Source organism: Petromyzon marinus, chromosome 21 (genome assembly GCF_048934315.1).
Source record: "Petromyzon marinus isolate PM22_M1 ecotype Great Lakes invasive population chromosome 21, UKy_Petmar_22M1.pri1.0, whole genome shotgun sequence".
Classification (NCBI taxonomy): Eukaryota; Metazoa; Chordata; class Hyperoartia; order Petromyzontiformes; family Petromyzontidae; genus Petromyzon; species Petromyzon marinus.
Genome location: NC_133687.1, coordinates 8,203,000 through 8,221,934, shown reverse-complemented (window position 1 = coordinate 8,221,934; position 18,935 = coordinate 8,203,000). Strand labels below are relative to the sequence as shown.

The following is an 18,935-nucleotide window of genomic DNA, read 5'->3' as shown; positions in this document are numbered from 1 at the left end:
CCGTGTGTGTGTAGTCACTGCAGTATACGTGACCCTGTGTGTGTGTGTAGTCACTGCAGTATACGTGACCACGTGTGTGTGTGTAGTCACTGCGGTATACGTGAGCACGTGTGTGTGTGTAGTCACTGCAGTATACGTGACCCTGTGTGTGTGTGTAGTCACTGCAGTATACGTGACCGTGTGTGTGTGTAGTCACTTCAGTATATGTGACCGTGTGTGTGTGTGTGTAGTCACTGCAGTATATGTGACCCTGTGTGTGTGTAGTCACTGCAGTATACGTGACCGTGTGTGTGTAGACTCTGCAGTAACAGTCTGGACCACTGGACGGGTTCCGTAGGATTGGAAGGATGCCCTGGTGGCCCCCCTCTTTAAGAAGGGAGACTGTACAGACTGTAACAACTAGAGGGGCATCTCACTCCTCAGTGTGCCGGGAAAGGTCCTGGCAAGGATTATTCAACATCGCCTTGCTAGGCACGCTGAGTAGAGGCTTGCGGAGCCCCAAGTTGGTTTCAGGAAAGAGCAGTCCTGCACAGATGCCATATTTTCTGTCTGTCTGCTACAGCAGAGGTGTAGGGAATTCCAACAGGACCTACATCTCTGCTTTATTGACCTGGTCAAGGCCTATGGTACCATGAGTAGGCCTGGACTCTGGGTTGTTCTTCGTGCTTTTAGAGTCCCTGACCCTCTGCTCATGATAATTAAGGACCTTCATGATGGTGAGCGGGCCCGGGTAAAACTACGTGGCCGGGAGTCGGAGGCATTCCCTGTTCATCTTGGGATGCGACAGGGATGTCCTCTGGCTCCCACATTATTTACCATCTATTTCGACCACGTAGTTCGTGAAGCCTTCAATCGCTGTACCGGAGGAATTTCCATCTGGTACAGATACAATGGGAGGCTGATCGATGCCCGGGTGCGGTCAAGGGATGGTTCCCTATTGCTCAACCACGTTATGTATGCCGATGATCTGGTAATTGCTGCTCACTCAGAGGAGGAGTTGGAGGTGCTGCTGCTGAACCTGGAGCATGCCACTAAGAGGTGGGGCCTTACCATCAGCCCCACCAAAACTAAGCACCTGCCTGGGTATTTTGTACCATCGGACACTCCACCCCCACAACTCCCAATTGGTGATGGGGCAGTTGTGGAGAGAGTGGAGAGTTTTCCATACCTGGGCAGTGTGCGCATGACCGGCTCCGGTTTGACAGCAGAGGTCTCACTCTGAATCAGTCGAGCGGCATTATCTTTTCATCAGTTGCTTAACGCTGTGTGGAAGCTACCTGGTCTGTCGCTCCGCACGAAGCTTCAGGTCTTCTCGGCCACGGTCATTCCTTCCCTTCTCTACGCTTGCGAAACATGGACCCCCCTAATGGAACATCTTCGCCAGTTAGAAAGATTTAGGCTGGCCTGCCTACGATCGATCTTGGGTTTAACCAGGCTGGATTGTGTGAGGAGCTCACAAATCCTTGAAAGATCTTGGCAAAGTCCCATCAGTGAGCTCCTCCGGCAGGCAAGGCTGCGTTGGCTGGGCCATGTAGCCCGCATTTCCAGCCACCACATGCCTAAACAGCTTTTGTTCGGCTGGATCGAGGGGGCTAAACGGCCACGGCACGGGCTAGAGAAGAGATGGAGTGATGTGCTACAGGAGGATGTGGAGCTGAGTGGACATGCCGATAACTGGTACCAGCGATGCCAAGATCGGCCTCTGTGGAGGAGGCTCGTGAAGGACGCTACTGGGCAGTTGGAGGCAGTCGCCCTCCAACAACAACGGAGGGCAGAGGAGCGACGCTCACAACAACAAGCGGAGCGCCGGGTGGCTAAAGCACAGCAAGTTGGCACAGTAGGGGGCACAGGTGGTGCATCAGCCACTCATCTCAGTCAGTCGACCCGTGGCACCTGGTTCTGTTCCGTGACCTCGTGCCAGCGGGCGTTCGACACTTCACGTGGCCTCAACGTGCACATAGCCTGGCACAAGCGTCGTGGTGACGTCACCGCCACCCACTTAGTGGCGAATGGCGGTTGTTGTTGTACACTCACCGCAGTATACGTGACTACGTGTGTGTACTCACCCCAGTTTACGTGACCGCCGGGTTAGATTCCCGCTCATGGCCACCACCAGTGGACAGCGACAATAATCTGAACCGGTCCGGGGGCCTCCCCTAGGTCAACTCAGGCTCAACTAAGTACTTGGTGCCGCGTGTAGTAAAAACATCGCCACTCGGGAGAGACAAAGGCGGCCGGGCGTGGTTGCTGGCCACCGAACCCCCTCTCTCGCGTGCCGTGCCCTGCCCTTCATTGGAGCTACTCGTTAACAGCAACTTGTCCCAACACTCTGTTGAGGCTATACGGGGTAGGGATCTTTGTCTTTGTGTTGCGAGCATTGTGCATGCGCGTGCGCGCGTGTGGGGAGCGGTGGTGTAGCGGTTAGCGCGCTGCGCTACAAAGCCGACGGTCCGGGTTCGATTCCCGCTCACGGCCAACACCGGCAGAGACTATTATCCGAACCGGTACCTGGGCCTCCCCTGGGTCGACTCGGCCTCAAATGAGTACTCTGGTGCGGTGCGTAAAAAAACATCGCCACTGGGGGAGACAAAGGCGGCCGGGCGTGGTTGCTGGCCACCGACCCCCTCGTGTGCCGTTCCGGCCTTCGTAGGTGCTCGCTAACAGCACTTGCCCCTACAGTCTGTTAAGGCTATACGGGGGATCTTTGTCTTTGTGCGCGCGTGTGTGTGTGCGCGTGCGCACGCTGGCTCGTAGGCTACGTCTCTCCCACGTTCATTCATTCGTAGCAGCGAATTGGCGACGTATGCAGGAAGCCTGGAGGAGCAGGAGGAGGAGCAGGAGGCTTGTCAAGTCAACCCGTGCGCCTCCCACACTTAACCGTTGCCGTGCCGCGCGGCCTCGGTTGACACGCGGCCTCGTGTTTACAACGCGGCCGGATTTAAATGGATCCGCAGCCCTTTGTCCACTCCAGTGTCCTTCGTTTGCTGGTGGGCCCCTGGGTGGCCTTTCGTGCGGCCCACCGACAACAGGCAAATGGTGAAAACACCGCGCCCATCGTGCTGCTGTCTAACCTGCAATGGTTTCAAATGTGTGGCGTCCCGCACACTGATCATGTCTTGTCGGCGAAAGTGGCCTCCCCTTTGAAAATGTGTTAAAAGCATTGCAATGCGCAACACATTACACTATACACTACGTCACGCTATACACTACGCCACACACTACACTATACACTACACTACACACTACGCTACACTATACACTACGTTACACTACGCTACACGCTACGCTATACTATATACTACGTTACGCGAAACACTACGCTACACTACACACTACGCTACACTATACACTACGTTACACTACGCTACACTATACACACTAGACCAGCGCTCTCCATGGCAAGGCCCCGCTGTACCACTGGCGTCCCTGGTGGCCTTTAGTGCAACCCCCCCCCCCCCGACAAGACACAAAGAGTGACAACACCACCCATCATCATCATCATCGTGCTGCTGCTGCTGCTGTCAAACCCCCAACAATGGTTTAAAATGTGTGGTGGCCCTGATGGAAGTGTCCCCCCCCCCCACCAACTCTGAAAATTAGTGAAGTACACTGCTCTATCACATCCTGCTGTATACATATATTAAAAAAAAACATTCAATACGTTAATCAGGAATACTGCCTTAACAGAACTATATATATACAGTATACTGTAATGGGCGACGTTTCGGGCAATGGCCCTTCTTCCTAGCACACCGTTCGACCTATGTTAGGACGAAATGAGCAATGTTTTATTTCCCGAATCCGTATCTCCGTACGAATTAAAACTGTGTATATAGATGTGTTTACACAACCCATCATCAGCATAACTGCGTCGCGGGAAAGTGTGCACATAATATCGGCGGCGTTGCTTCAGGACGAGACGAGCAAAAGCGTGGGCAGGGTTCCCACGCGCGGGGTCTCATCAGCAGCGCCAAGAGACACGCTCGCTGGAAACTAATTGCTGGCGAACTGCGTAAAACATTAAAAAATTCACTTACACATAGGATGGACTTTTTATTATTTTTTTTACAATAATGTCTAATAGTGTATATTGTATTACATTGCTCTTTTCTTGTTTCATTGTATGTAATGGCAGAGATTAGGGATTTAAAAAGTACAACCATAACCACAATCATATAAAATATATCTATTTTATAGCAATATATTGGGGGGGAGGGGGACATTGTGAGCATATTTGAATATTGGGGGGGGGATGTGTCCCGCCCAATATATATTATAATTACGGCCTTGCGAGTACGTGACACCTGAAAATATAAACGAAGCAAATTAATTAGCTGACATTGGCGTACATTCCCCGTACCGCCACATTTAAACAGCCAAACAATTGACAGCGTAACATTTTTTTTGTGTTTAACGCATTCCAACGACTAACTTTAAGTTGCCAGTGTTGTTCCACGCACAATTATCGGCTAATGCGTGTTTAAGAGACCGTCCATAAATGACGTCACGCACCTAGCGGGCGGGGGTCAGACATTTATGACGATGTGTGACGAGGGGGGGGGGGGTTTGAGAAATGTGACGTCACATCAAAACGCGCAACTTAAAATAAATCCGTGACTTTACCGAAAGAACCAAAGAGCATGGATCCTTGCAGTCACGAAAACTTCAAATCTAGAAACAACACGTTCTACTTAATTAAATAGACTTTTTAATAAATGTTTTCTCCTACAACATCAGAGCGCCACATTAAATATGCACTACAATGATAATAGTTTAAGGCGATTTGAAGCATGTTTTATTTTAAAAATGGAAATATCCTTTTTTTTGGGGGGGGGGGCGGTAAGGCAGAGCTTTGTGACGTCATATTTGAGGGGGGGGGGGTCTGACTTTTTGTGACGCCGTGTGACGAGAGAGGGAGGGGGTTAAAAATCGTTCAAAATCGCGTGACGTCATTTATGGACGGCACCTAAGCAGTTCCGCATAATTTCGGCGGCATTGATTCAAAGACGAGCACAGGCTCTAAGAAAAGCCGTCTCGGGTGTGGACCAATCAAATTCAAGGACAGTGCATATTATTATCAGAGTTGTCTTTTTTTGTTGTTTGCATTTTGACTGCTTGTGTTGTGGTTATTGCGAACATGACGCCTTGAATAAAGGTGTCAGTTTTTGTGCCAGTTAAAAGGGTAAAACCTATTCCTAATGTTATGTCTTACTAACGTCACGGTGTCGTCGCTTCGACGTCTGTAGCGCACAATGTGAGGGTGTTGTGTGTGGGGGGGGGGGGCACAAATTATGAACTCCAGAGCGACCGCTGTTGTCTTTTGTTGTTGTTGTTGACGTTGCTGTGTCACCAGCCCCGTTTTCTACCCAGGAGGGAAACGTCCTTTTTTTTGTTTAAACCGTTAAACAATTTTTAAGGATTTAAAGCTTTCGTGACTGCAGGGATTCATATTCTTGGTTCTTTCGGTAAAGTCACGTAGAAGGGAAACAATAAAATAATATAAATATTAAACAATAAAATTTCTCACGACGTTTTAGGTAGGACCAACACCTCGGCCGTGGCAGATCACTGTTATAATTCAGTAGGCTCACATGACATTGACTTCTCCAAGACAGAGGTTCTTTGCAAGCCATCTGGCTACCATGAGAGATTCGTTCGTGAGGCTATCCACATATACAAACACAGAGAGAATTTCAACCGAGAATATGGATTCTGGCTTAGCAATCATTGGAAGGATTTGATAAACCATTTCGGGTCTTAATTGATTGTTCACGCTTACGGTGGCTTTCAGACCACATCCATTATTTTCGTCTCCCCCCTCCTCTTTTCCGAACATAGATGGACTCTTTTTCTATTTAAAGCTTTCGTGACTGCAGGGATTCATATTCTTGGTTCTTTCGGTAAAGTCACGTAGAAGGGAAACAATAAAATAATAAAAATATAAAACAATAAAATGCTCACATATATTGTTTTATATTTTTATTATTTTATTGTTTCCCTTCTACGTGACTTTACCGAAAGAACCAAGAACATAGATGGACTCGTCCATCTGAACAAACTGCCAAATCGCTCTCCGTGGTGCTAACGTAAAAAAATAACCGCCACTTTTTTCTAATTTTCTTGCTGTGGTTTTCACACCTGATGATGATTGCTTGTGTTGCAGTCGAAACGTCGTGAGAATTTTATTGTTTTATATTTTTATTATTTTATTGTTTCCCTTCTACGTGACTTTACCGAAAGAACCAAGAATATACATTTTAAGGAGTTTATTTTTTTCTCCTTTCAATTCCCATTTTCAGGACCCAAGTGTTAAAGTGATATTATAATGTAACCTTCAGCGACAATTTTGAGTCAAACAAAACAAAACCCATTGCGGCGGGCCGCGATTGGGGGGTGGGGGGTTGTGTGGAGGAGAGCAAATAAATTGGGGGGGGTGGGGGGTGATGTTAAGCTGTTGATTTGCTGCCGTGATTTTTAGATGGAAAGGAGAAAACCAAAAACCGCAAACTCGTAATGGTGGGTGTAATCAGCGACAATCCGGATTCATCGTAACGGCCACCCCCCCCCCCCCCTACGCATATACACGTGCTGATAATAACAATCATGTTGTTGTTGCTGGGTGAAGTGTTTGCATCGGCGTTATGCGTTGCGACTGTGAGCTATATCCGCTCCAGTTACACGACACCACGCTGGTCCTGCGTATGTCTTCCTTCCTCCTCGTCGGCAAGATGTGCGCCCAAGGCAGAATGCATATGCTCCTTCCGCCATCATCACGACAATACGCTGCTGCCCGTTAAAGTGTGTTGTAGTGCCAGTAGCCCTGCGCGATTGCAGGATATCACAGAAATGCTGCTTCTGCTGTATAGGTAGATGCACAGGCCTGGCTACTGTAGGTGTTACTGTATAGGTAGGTGCACAGGCCTGGCTACTGTAGGTATTACTGTATAGGTAGGTGCATAGACCTGGCTACTGTAGGTGTTACTGTAGGTGCACAGGCCTGGCTACTCTAGGTGTTACTGTATAGGTAGGTGCACAGGCCTGGCTACTGTAGGTGTTACTGTATAGGTAGATGCACAGGCCTGGCTACTGTAGGTGTTACTGTATAGGTAGATGCACAGGCCTGGCTACTGTAGGTGTTACTGTATAGGTAGGTGCACAGGCCTGGCTACTGTAGGTGTTACTGTATAGGTAGGTGCATAGACCTGGCTACTGTAGGTGTTACTGTAGGTGCACAGGCCTGGCTACTCTAGGTGTTACTGTATAGGTAGGTGCACAGGCCTGGCTACTGTAGGTGTTACTGTATAGGTAGATGCACAGGCCTGGCTACTGTAGGTGTTACTGTATAGGTAGATGCACAGGCCTGGCTACTGTAGGTGTTACTGTATAGGTAGGTGCACAGGCCTGGCTACTGTAGGTGTTACTGTATAGGTAGGTGCACAGGCCTGGCTACTGTAGGTGTTACTGTAGGTGCACAGGCCTGGCTACTGTAGGTGTTACTGTATAGGTAGATGCATAGACCTGGCTACTGTAGGTGTTACTGTATAGGTAGGTGCACAGGCCTGGCTACTGTAGGTGTTACTGTATAGGTAGGTGCACAGGCCTGGCTACTGTAGGTGTTACTGTATAGGTAGATGCACAGGCCTGGCTACTGTAGGTGTTACTGTACAGGTAGATGCACAGGCCTGGCTACTGTAGGTGTTACTGTAGGTGCACAGGCCTGGCTACTGTAGGTGTTACTGTATAGGTAGATGCACAGGCCTGGCTACTGTAGGTGTTACTGTATAGGTAGATGCACAGGCCTGGCTACTGTAGGTGTTACTGTATAGGTAGATGCACAGGCCTGGCTACTGTAGGTGTTACTGTATAGGTAGATGCACAGGCCTGGCTACTGTAGGTGTTACTGTATAGGTAGGTGCACAGGCCTGGCTACTGTAGGTGTTACTGTATAGGTAGATGCACAGGCCTGGCTACTGTAGGTGTTACTGTACAGGTAGATGCACAGGCCTGGCTACTGTAGGTGTTACTGTAGGTGCACAGGCCTGGCTACTGTAGGTGTTACTGTACAGGTAGATGCACAGGCCTGGCTACTGTAGGTGTTACTGTACAGGTAGATGCACAGGCCTGGCTACTGTAGGTGTTACTGTACAGGTAGATGCACAGGCCTGGCTACTGTAGGCGTTACTGTAGGTGCACAGGCCTGGCTACTGTAGGTGTTACTGTATAGGTAGATGCACAGGCCTGGCTACTGTAGGTGTTACTGTACAGGTAGATGCACAGGCCTGGCTACTGTAGGTGTTACTGTACAGGTAGATGCACAGGCCTGGCTACTGTAGGTGTTACTGTATAGGTAGATGCACAGGCCTGGCTACTGTAGGTGTTACTGTACAGGTAGATGCACAGGCCTGGCTACTGTAGGTGTTACTGTATAGGTAGGTGCACAGGCCTGGCTACTGTAGGTGTTACTGTAGGTGCACAGGCCTGGCTACTGTAGGTGTTACTGTATAGGTAGATGCACAGGCCTGACTACTGTAGGTGTTACTGTATAGGTAGATGCACAGGCCTGGCTACTGTAGGTATTACTGTATAGGTAGATGCACAGGCCTGGCTGCTGTATAGGTAGGCGGACAGGACCTGGCATCTGTGGCTGTGTATTGATAAGGCGGAAGCGTCACTGCATCTTCTCGACGCTTCCTGTCACCCTGCTTCCGACGTCGCCTCGGCGTTGCTTCCGCGGTAAAGCGATCAGGAATCCGCGGACGCTGCCCCGGGGGTTGTGAACAACACACCAGTGGCCCAGTGCCGGATTATCCCAGTAGCAAAAGTAGCTACATATGTAGTAGTCGCTACGGGCCCTGCACTTTCAAGCGCTAAATGCTTTCAAGTCCTCAATTCCAGTTCAGTGATTTTCGCACTTGCTCTATTACTATAGTACTACACTGCCTTCAACTGTTATGAACGACTGGGTGTTTAAGTTTAGCGATTTGTCGTATTATCTGGCTGTATAGAAAATGAAAAAATACCATTTCTTTCATATGCAAGTTAAAAATTGTTTTTTATGTTTTTTTTATTTAGAGCCCCTTTATAACATATGCTACAGGCCCCGCACTAGCTTCATCCGGCACTGCAGTGGCCGACCTAGGGGGGTGCTTGCGTGATGGGTTTATTGTTATTTCGGTGGGACGATGTTTAAAACAAAAAACAAAAGCCAGCCACGCAATCACCGACTGTCGGAGCGGATGTAGCAATTATATAGGGAACTAGCGGGAAGTACCCGGCGTTGCCCGGGCGAAAAAGACACACACACACATCGACTTACACACACACATATGCACTTACGCACACACATCCACTCACGCACACACATAGACTGGCACACACATGGACTTACACATGGACTTGCACACACACATCGATGTACACACACAAACACATCGACTTACACACACATGGACGCACACACACATCGACTTACACACATAACACACACATCGACTTACACACGCACATATCGACATACAGACACACAGCGACTTACACACATGGACTTAATCACACACATACATAGAGTCACACACACATCGACCTACACACACATATGGACTTACACAAAACACATATCGACTAACACACACACATGGACTCACACACATTTCGACGTACACACACACATCGACTGACACACATGGACCCACACACATAGACACATCCACTAACACAAACACATCGACTTAAACACACACATACATAGACTCACACGCACATGGAACTACGCACACACATATGGACTTAAACATATATGGACTAACACACACACATGGACTTACACACACATCGACTGACACACACACATCGACTTAAACACACACCGCACACACACACACATGGACGTACACAAACAGTGACTGTCACACACAAACACATTGACGCACACACACACGGATTCACACAGACACAACGCACACACATATATGGACTCACACGCACACATGGACGTAAAAACGCACACTCTAACTTTTATATAGACTAAATAAGTTTGTAAATAATAGTTTTCTATGTACAGTAAAACCTTGGATTGCGAGTAACTTGGTCTGCGAGTGTTTTGCAAGACGAGCAAATTTTTTTAATAAATTACTAATTTGATAAACGAGCGAGGTCTTGCAATACGAGTAGTAACGTATACGCTTTTGTCTGCCGAGCGTCACGTGATCACAACTGATATACGAGTGCTTTGATATACGAGCGCTTTGGACTACAAACACGTTTCCGGAACGAATTATGCTCCTCGCAATCCAAGGTTTTACTGTACGTGACTTTAGCGAAAGAAGCAAGGGAGAGGGGAGAAGCACGCGTACATAATCGACTACGAGGATGTTCAACCATTTTGGTGCAAACATTTGCCACAAGAGCGGCAAATAAATGAAAGGCAAGGAATACAAAACGAACCGAACCTACCTGTAACTATGAGCAGATGCGCTCCAATCAAGCGTCATTGACATAACGTCACTACTCAACCACCGTACTGAGGGGGCAAGTGTAAATATGATAGAATGAAGACGTAATAGCAATGAGTATATTTATTGGTTTGGCCCTTTCGCAGTAAGTGATATTACGTGGCTGGTTATGCCTCAAGAGTACAGAAAAAAGGCTATTCTTCCCCTCGAACCTGGTTTTTGTGAGCAGGATGGTGACATTTAGAAATTTACCTATTTTCAAAGAGAAAACGTGTGCATAAGTGTCATGCCGTCACAAATAGACGTTGCCGCTAAGGCAAAGATAGTGGTAGTCAGGGAGGAAAAATAGTGTTTCTTAGGGTAAAACATTGCTTAATCCCCGCCATTAAATGTAACCCGTGAAAGGCAATTTGTAATGGGTAAACAGTCATGGTATTTAATGTTTTAAGGGAGCTGTAAATCTGCGTTACCTTGCGCAGTGTCCACACGAAAGAGAATTCCCCCCTTGACCCCCACCGAACACGTGTGAGTTGGTAGGCCCCCCCCCCCCCCCACCGAACGCGTGTGAGTTGGTAGGGCCCCCCCCCCCCCCCACCGAACGCGTGTGAGTTGGTAGGGCCCTCCCCCCCCCCACCGAACGCGTGTGAGTTGGTAGGGCCCTCCCCCCCCCCCCACCGAACGCGTGTGAGTTGGTAGGGTCGAGCACGTGCTAGCTAATAAATAAATAACCAAAAACAGCACTAAATCGCTAATTAAACTACTTTAAAGGTGACGGACATGAAATCGTAATAGCGCTGGCTCAGCACGGGGCTCATGGCTTGTTACCTGGCTACTTTTTAAAACGTAAACCCCCACGGTTTGTGAGCGAAATCCTTCGCAAGTTGCGGCCACACACACACAGACAGACACAGACAAACAATGACATTTCTAGGTAAGAAAATAGATGGAGTTGGTTACCTGAAGGCATGAACAGTCGTGCGAGACAGAGGTGGTGGTGGTGGGGTTGGAGTGGCGTGGGGAACAAACCAGGCCAATCAGACTGCATATAAAATCATCAAAGCATATTTTGTTAGCCTGTTCACAAGTACAGAAAGGATACGTACTTGTGGTGAACATTCATACTACATTCCTCGCAAACGGTATCTTAACACCTATTTTATCGCCAGTAAGGGTAAAAACATACTCTCTTGTTTTTTCCCAGCCCAACTTGTGTGTGTTTATTATATATATAGATTTAACTATGTCTGCCGCGTGTCACTTAACGTGAACGGACATCATAAATAGGCGGCAGATTGCAAGATCATGAGTTGAGTTATTCACGAGGCATATATGTCCCCAGCTGTAAAATCTTATGGACTCTTCTGACACGGGTCTCTTACGCGTGCACCGTTTAATGTGTAGCGCGTGCTTAAACTGGTTGTCAAAGTTTATTTAGTGATCACTTTAAAAAAAGATATATATACTGTACTGTGTACAGCATATATCTAATTTTACAAAGTGCGTCTGGGTTTCCAGGCACTGCACCGCCGCGTATCGCGAGATTGTAGTCAGCAGAGCGGAGCAAATACAAAGATCACCCGCATAGACTCTCATAGACTGTTGGGGCAAGTGCTGGTAGCGAGCAGCACCTATGGGAGGAAGGGCCAGGATGGCACAAGGGGGCGGTGGTCTGGAAAGTACCACGCCCGGCCGCCTTTGTCTCCCCGGCGCTGATGTTTACACACCGCACTAGGTACCCATTTGAGGCTGAGTCGATCTAGGCGAGGCCCAGGACTGGTTGGCCGTGAGCGGGAATCGAACCGGGACCGCCAGGGTTCATAGCGCAACGTGCTAACCACTACACGCGTGTCGTCACCACACCTACGCCTCTATTTAAGAAATGAAAGAGGATTTTTCCACAAATCTGGCTGTCGCCTGATGAAGCTAGTTGTAATTACTGGCGAAACGTCGTACTCAGATTGTAAATGTTGTGGCTTTGCTCTCCGACAAACCGGCGTGCTGTACTAGTGACGAATTGGCACGTTCTTATTACGTGACAAACCTTACTAAATTGGCTGTGTCGGGTGGTGGCGGGTTTAACGACACATATTTACACGATCTAACCCCAAAAACACCTCTATTATGTATGTACCGTACATTTAACTTCTTTCGCACCATACGTCGCCGACCGAACCAACCGGAGGCATCGGCGAAATCGCAAGGCGCGGGAAAAGGTCGACGATTTTCATCGCTCAGTTCTCAAATTGTCGATTGCATTCCACGTGGTTGCTCTTCATCATTGCTTTGATTGCATTATTCCCCAATCTAATGTTGGGGTTAAAGAGCTCTTCTGCTGCTTCCAGCCTTGCCGGGATCTTCTTACGTGGTTTTGCTGAAATGTCATGACAGAATGAACGAGGGCCAGCTCATCTTAAGTTGTGTAAATAGCATGTTTATTAGGGGGTTTGTTTTTTTCTATCAATAATACACGCGCCTCCATCAAATGTTGCCTTTTTTAAGAGATTGCTGTGGGCGCATCGTCGCCCTAGAATGAGATATGCATAAACGGTAAAATCTCGATTACCTGATAACGGGGATAATTCAACATCACGGATAATCCAACAATACCCATATTCCGCTGAATACCAACCTTCGACCAATCGATCTCTCGCGAGCTCAGAAGACTCGGCCGACTAAGTGGATGATTGCAGAGCCACGCCAATCAAAAATCAATCAAACTCCGCCCCACTCTTGTAAAGATATGGCAACTGCTGTACTGTAGAGGCGATCACGTGGTTTCGGATGAACCGGAGCACCATTTGTTCGGTTTAAGCACGTGACTTGTAATACACATTTTCAAGAAAAACAATGTAGAACTTAATTCTATATTTGAAGCTTTCGTGACTGCAAGGATTCATACTCTTTTGTTTTTTTTTCGGTAAATTCACGTAGGTAAAATAAATGAAAACTAAATTAAATCACGACGTTTCGGAGGCAACACAAGCTTCCGTCTTCAGGTGGAAACCGTCACAGCAAAATTACTGACAGTTTCCACCTGAAGACGGAAGCTTGTGTTGCCTCCGAAACGTCGTGATTTAATGTAAAACTGTTTTTTTTTAGATCATTAATTCGGGCTCGAGGGATAATCCATGAGTTATTAATTCATGTCAAAATCTCAGGTTGCGCGGTTAATCCGCAAATCGGATAAACCGCAAGCGAATAATCAAGAGTCTACCGTCGGATGTATACTGTCTGTCTCTAACTGCGTGTGCCGCAATGGATGCTGAACCACCGTCGACCACGGGCCATGTCGGGGTCTTTCTTTTTTTACAATCCAGGAGTCTCCGGCATTCCGTGCTGCGTTTCACACACGCGCGCTTGCTTGCAAAGTTGCACTTATGAAAGGGTGAGCGGTGGTGTCAAAGCATCGGAACGTCACGGATGAGGCACCAACGTGACCGACGTTGCAACACTCCCCACCCATTGTTCACCGCTCATCTCATTCCACATTCGCTCTGCTCAATTCTCGAGATGCCCCGATAATGTAAACGATGCCCTCAGACTCCCTGCCCATCCCCTCCGCCCGCTCGTCCATCGCACGTGGACGGGGCGGGGGGGGGCTCTTGGCAAGCCCCTGCAGAGGGGACCCCCCCCACGTTGCGACTGCTAAAGCCGTGCCCGGCCAAGCCAGGCAGCTCACTCGCTGGCTTGGCTGCTCACGGCTACTTGCAGGGCCCGACCGCGAAACTCGCTGCAGCCACCGACGCTGCCGCCGCACGCCGCCGCTACTGCTAAAGGCCACGCCGTGGATATTGCAGCAGCCTCTACGTGAGAGAAATTAAGCATGGGCTGAGAATACAAATGAAAAGCGATGGATGCTGCTATCAGCCCCCCCCCTCCTCCTCCTCGCCCGTTATCAGCTCCGGCGGCAGCGTGAGCCGGCGCGATGATCACGACAATGATGATGATCACGACGACGATGATGATGATGATCACGACGACGATGATGATGATCACGACGACGACGACTTGGGGAGGGAGATGGAAATAATGACGGGACATTCCGCCAGGGTCGTCGCGTTTGGAAGGGGGGTGGCGGGAGGTGGTCCGGCGGACACTCGTTGAGTTATTCTTGCGTTGTCTTGTTGTAAGCGGCTGTCCCGCCGCCGCCGCTGCAGCCGCAGTGGCAGCAGCAGCAGCGGCAGCAGCGGCAAGACAAAGGGGGTAGAATAATGACCGGGGCCGTGAAAGTGCCGCATATGAGATAGCAGCAGCAGCAGCGCGTCTCGCTTCGTCTGTTGCTGCTGCTGCTGCTGCTCCCGCACACCCCACACGGCGGCGCGCACACCATCATCATCACCATCATCATCACCATCATCACCATCATCATCACCACCATCACACCATCATCACCACCATCATCATCACCATCACACCATCATCACCACCATCACCACCAACATCACCACCATCACCACCACAATCATCACCATCATTATCACCATCACACCATCATCACCATCATCATCATCACACCATCACCACCGTCATCACCATCATCATCACCACCACCATCATCGCCATCATCACACTATCACCACCACCATCATCACCACCATCACCACCATCACACCATCACCACCATCATCACCATCACACCATTACCGCCATCACACCATCATCACCATCACACCATTACCACCATCACACCATCATCACCATTACCACCATCACACCACCACCATCATCACCATCATCACCATCATCATCACCATCACCACCATCACACCATCACCACCACCATCATCACCACCACCACCATCACCACCACCACCATCATCACCATCACCACCATCATCATCACCATCATCACACCATCACCACCACCATCATCACCATAACCACCACCATCACCACCACCATCATCATCACATCATTACCGCCATCACACCATCACCATCACACCATCATCACACCATCACCACCATCACACCATCATCACCATTACCACCATCACACTATCACCACCATCATCACCATCACACCACCATCACCACCAACATCATCACCATCACCACCATTACTACCACCATCACACCATTACCGTCATCACACCATCACCATCATCACCATCACACCATTACCACCATCACACCATCATCACCATTACCACCATCACACCACCATCATCACCACCCCACCATTACCACCACCACCAACCCTACCATCATCACCATCACACCATTACCACCAACCCTACCATCATCACCATCACACCATTACCACCACCACCAACCCTACCATCATCACCATCATACCATTACCACCAACCCTACCATCATCACCATCACACCATTACCACCACCAACCCTACCACCATAACCACCACCATCACCACCCCACCACCACGACCCCACCATCATCACCACCACCCCCACCATCATCACCACCACCACCACCCCCACCCCACCATCACCAGCTCCACCGCGCAGCGTTTTCACATTCCGTGCGCCGCGCCTCGCCTCCGCCGCCTGTCTCGCCGCCTCTATTCCAGTTCTGCGCGTCCGTCGCTCCGTCTTGTCCCTCTATAGTCCCCCCACCACCACCAACACACCCTCGACCGGCCCTCCGTTGCCCCCCCCCCCATTCCGCCACCTTCCTCCCCACTCCGTCCCCCCGCGTGCAGTGCGCGCGCGCGCGCCTCCTCGCGTGTGCGTGCGCGCTGGCGCGTGCGTGCGGTGCGGTGCGCGCGTGTGTGTGGCGCGCGCGTGTGTGTGGCGCGCGCGTGTGTGTGTGTGCGTGTGTCCCAGCTTCGTTCTCCCGCTCGGCTCCCGCTTGCACGATCACCGCTTCTCACACACGAGAGAGAGAGAGGGAGGGAGGGAGAGGGAGAGCCGCAACCGCGTTCGACCGAGCGACAGCCGCGCAAAAGAAGAGAGAGGCCTCCTCCTCCTCCTCCTGCCCCCCCCCCCCCCCCATTTTTTTATTTTCTCCTCCGTAACGCCATGATCGCCTGCTCCGTCCTGCCGGACGCTGCCAAGTTGCTAGCTTCTCTGCAGGCCTCTGCTACCCCCGCCGGCAGTGACGGAGGCAGCGGCGGGCACCGCAGCCTCCGCCACTCATCCGCGGCCGGGGCAGCGGCACCGCCACGAAGAGGAGGAGGAGGAGGTGGAGGAGGAGGAGCGGGGCGCGATCCTCGCGTCGGCCCTCCGAGGAGGAGGAGGGGGGGGTCGAGCGCCGCGCGTTCGTCGGTCGTCCGTCGCCATGATCATGCGCTTTAAACGCGGCTGCCTCTGGGCTTCCACCCGCAGCGACTACGTGGTGGAGGAGAAGAGCGTGGTGCTGTGCAAGCGGGACAACGAAGGCTTCGGCTTCGTACTGCGCGGTGCTAAAGGTGGGCGACCCCCCCTCCCCACACACCCCTCCAACCCCCCCCCCTCCTCCTCCTCCTCCCTGCCCGCTTCGTTCGCATTTCCCTAACCCGTCCCCTCCTAAACCCTTCCTCCCACCTCCCCTCCGTCTCCCCACCCCTCTGCGTTCTCACCCTGCTTGAGCAATCGCTCCACACCCACCCCATCCCCACCTTGTCACCAGGTACGCACCTGGGGGGTGGGTGGCTGGCTGGGTGGGGTGTGTGGGCAGAGTTGGGGGGAGTTGGGGGGTGGGGGTGGTGGCTCTCCAAAGCGCACCTCCGATTAGCACGGGCGGGCCAACACGTGCGGTGCCAATTGAAAGTCCGGGATCCACGGCAAGAAACCACGGCACGCTCGATCCACCTCCGCCCATTGTCGGAAAACGTCGTTCTTCGAGCACGGCTCAAAATACGCCGCCCCAAATCCCGTGGTTAACGCACGCGCGAGGATTGCTAAACAATCGCTCCATGACCAGCACGTGACGCGAATGGAGCCCCCCCCACGTCGACGATTCAAACTCAGCGCTTCCCGCACACCGCCTGCCCCCCCCTCCATCTCGCGTGTCACGCTGCGTGCACACTCGTGGTCACGCCAGTCACACACACAGACAGAGTCCACACGTGTGCGAGAGATATCTCTTTTTTGGTGTTATCTTGAACGTAATCAGCGCTCTGCTGGGACGACGACGACGACGACACAGATTTCCCACCCACCCGTCCCTCCCTCGCCGGATAGCCATAGCGAACACTGCCGGTGGGAGGACAAAGCGCTGTGAGCGAACAGCAGCAGCAGCACCTATGATAAAGGCCATCAATGGCAAACGAGATTGGGTTGGTGGAGGGGGAGCACCTTTGTCTCCCTAGTGGCTATGTTTGTGTTGCACACACCGCACCGTTTACTCATTTGAGGCTGAGTCGACCTCGGGGGAGGCTCGGGACCGGTCCAGATCATTAATTTTCGCTGTGCACTGGTGGTGAGCGTAGCGCGCTAGCCGCTACACTACCAACCCCCCCCCAACTCACTACTCAGATGGAGCAGCCAAACTCGCCACGCACGCGTGGTCTCGGATCATAATCGCAACCAACGCTCAGGTGGAACACACAACGAGACACGCACGCGCGGAGATCTTCATGTGAATCAGCGCCGCATAAGTCGTCACGCACGCGGGGGCAGTCATCATCATACAAAGACAGCGATTCTCCCTCCGCCCCCCCCCCGGCCCCCGGCAGTATAGACTTAAGACTTCTGGTGGGCAAGTGCTGTTAGCGAGCACCAACCTATGAAGGCCGGCGCGACACGCGTGGCGTATGATGATGGGGCTTCTTGGCTCACCGACACCACGCCGTCATTCAAACCCCTCCGGCCGCCGCCTCTTGAATGTTAATCGGTGAGCCTAGCGAGCTGCTCGGGCACAAGTTTGTCGTGCCTCAAGCGTCGCGAATTCCTGCGGGCGTGCACCGGGAGAGCTGGGGGGAAAGCCGGCAGGCGGGACCGTAACCCAGGTGGAGGAGGAGGAGTGGTTTTTGGGTGGGGGGGGGGGGGTAAGGGGATGCTTCGTAAAACGACGTTTAACCAACGTGCTTTGAATATCATCGTTTGAATGAATAGCAAAGCCACGCGTTCGTCCAGCTGCTGCTGCTGCTTGCTGTGGAACGACACCGTTCTGACTGGCACACAGGCGCAATGTCACCTGCATTACATTTGCCAGACGAGAGGTTTTTTTTTTTTTATCAATTAGGTACTGCAATGCAGTATATGTGTTTTATATATACACACATATACACACACCCTGTGTATATGTGTGTAGAACATAGCCAGTGAACGTGGAACGTCGGCTCGACGTTGGCGTTGCTTTGCTGGGTACGTGGTGTGAACGCATTAATTTCACCTCCGCCTTAGCACGGTAAGGCTCCGTACGGTGGGAAAGAAGTTTAACATACGCGCGTGTGTGTGTGTGAATTGTGCACAGTACATTATTACCCCTTGTAAACAAGACGTGCATCCTGTACCGACAATACAGTACTCGGTATACATACAGTATATGCTTATAACCGCATCTACAGAATGTTGTAGTTTACGCATATTGTGTGTA

General features: G+C 50.8%; 1 protein-coding gene across 4 annotated transcripts in view; it reads left to right on the top strand.

Moving 5' to 3' along the window:
- LOC116944325 (SH3 and multiple ankyrin repeat domains protein 2-like) overlaps positions 1–18,935 on the top strand; it is a 375,705-nt gene that overhangs the window by 308,141 nt on the left and 48,629 nt on the right. For all 4 annotated transcript variants that reach the window (XR_012942522.1, XM_076068527.1, XM_076068526.1 and 1 more), the window contains one exon: positions 16,742–16,824. Coding sequence is in view for 3 of the 4 variants with exons in the window: in XM_076068527.1 (XP_075924642.1) it covers positions 16,742–16,824 (83 nt within the window). In the remaining variant the exon portion in view is untranslated. The remainder of the gene's footprint in view (positions 1–16,741; positions 16,825–18,935) is intronic.